Source organism: Alexandromys fortis, unplaced genomic scaffold, assembly GCF_014885135.2.
Source record: "Alexandromys fortis isolate MF-2015 unplaced genomic scaffold, M_Fortis_MF-2015_v1.1 scaffold_271, whole genome shotgun sequence".
Taxonomy (NCBI): domain Eukaryota; kingdom Metazoa; phylum Chordata; class Mammalia; order Rodentia; family Cricetidae; genus Alexandromys; species Alexandromys fortis.
This window is the reverse complement of record NW_026068156.1, coordinates 10381-12191: the sequence shown is the minus strand read 5'-3', so window position 1 is coordinate 12191 and position 1811 is coordinate 10381. Positions and strand designations below refer to the sequence as shown.

Below are 1811 nucleotides of genomic sequence, written 5' to 3'. Positions count from 1 at the left end.
TATATATATCAAAGACTCAGTACCAAGAAAGTCAAATCCTAAAAGGAAATGAAGATTCTGGGGTAAGGGAGGAAGAGATAGAAATGTTGGAAATAAAATCAAGAAACTGCCAATAAAAACGCAGTGGAAAGTGACTCCAGCAGCACTGACTAAGCAGAAGACAGAATATCAGGAATGAAGAATGGGATTTGCAGATACTGCATTAAAATATCAATGAGAAATAAATAAGTAATAAACATGATCACAATGTCGAAATCTTGACATGTTTAAACAAACTAATGCAAGAACATGTGGGGTAGGAGATGCTAATGTATGCACTAAAGACATGGGGATTTAACAAAAACTCTCCTAGTCTATAGAAAGAAAGAAACATTCAAACACAACACATTTAGAGTCCCAAAGATATGTGAGCGGGGTGCAACCTCTCCTGACACATTAAAGTCAATCTGTGAAAATAATATAAGCCTTACCATGAACTCACAGTATGGAAAGACACAAAAGTTGGTGATTTCTCTCTTTTGATCTCTACTTGACTAGAGAAATAAAGAGGAGGAGAGTAAAGATCTCTAGAAGCATAATGAATGAGGAAAGTTTGCAACTGAGTTTCACATTTCTGTGTATACAGTTCATTATTCTTAAAGGAATTACATGTGCGCAGATGAGCATGCACTGTCGTGCAGCTAGAACATCCTTAGCACAGGGCACAAGTCCTTACATTAAGTTGGAAAATAATCCTTAGCACAGGGGCACAAGTACTTACATTAAGCTTTTGATTAGTGGATTCTCTTTTTTCTCAAAAAATATCTGGATTTCCTTGGGTCCTTCTAGTGTGAAGAAAATGGGGATAAACACACCTAGGATTAAGTCAGCCTTCATGTATGTGGTGGGCTTCCCATACTCAAAACACTTCTGATTAGTTATTTTCATTAACACATACATAGATTGCAAGATTAGAAAGAGGCAAAGCAAAGAAAGAGACATGTCAGGGTCTGCACTACACAGAGAAAATGCCTTGCAACTAGGATGAACCAAGAAGATTATTGGCTTGGTTCATGGAACAAGTTCAGACCTTGACAGTGTCAGAGAAGACTCTGTTAGCTACAGCATCTGGTTCCTGATATTGGATAGTCTATGGTTCTCATACGAGACAAGGACACAGATAGAAGAAAGTCCAGAAAATTGAGGGTAAGTGAGAGTGTTGACATTCTCCTCTTACTAATCAGAGTGACCACAAATGCACTGGCTTTTCTTGCTTTTCCCTCTCATACATGTGCTCTGGGGATCTCATTGCCCTGGGATCCTGTACCTGTACCCTTCATGCTGGTGAAAAACATGTTTGCTTTGTTCCTTAGTCCCCTACCTCTATGATTTCAGATTCATCCACAGTGACTTTGGAGAGCACCATAGCATGAGAAAGAATTGTAGGTCAAGCTTGTTTGATTTGGATTGCTGTTTGGAGGACACTTGGAAGTGTGAACAGATAAGAGACAAAGCCATAGCTGGACTCCATGTTGCAAACACTTGAAATATTTCATACAATGCTTTTACATGAAGGTGAAGTGGTGATGTAGTTTTTAGTGTCTGCCATTCACTGACCTTTTATCTATCTATCTATTTGACAAGAACTTTAAGGCATTGAAGAAAGAAATTGAAGAGGATACCAGAAAATGGAAGGATCTCCCTTGCTCTTGGATTGGGAGGATCAACATAGTAAAAATGGCAATTCTACCAAAGGCAATTTATAGATTCAATGCAATCCCCATCAAGGTCCCATCAAAATTCTTCACAGATCTTGAGAGGACAATAATCAA

The 1811-nt window shown here is 38.4% G+C and overlaps 1 protein-coding gene across 1 annotated transcript in view; it reads right to left on the bottom strand.

The window, feature by feature from the left end:
* The window catches only part of LOC126491613 (vomeronasal type-2 receptor 26-like), a 35998-nt gene extending 35017 nt beyond the window's left edge, over positions 1-981 (bottom strand). Inside the window, exon 1 of the mRNA XM_050127404.1 lies at positions 761-981. Within this exon, the coding sequence (XP_049983361.1) occupies positions 761-981 (221 nt within the window). The remainder of the gene's footprint in view (positions 1-760) is intronic.
* Between the last annotated feature and the right edge of the window lie 830 nt (positions 982-1811).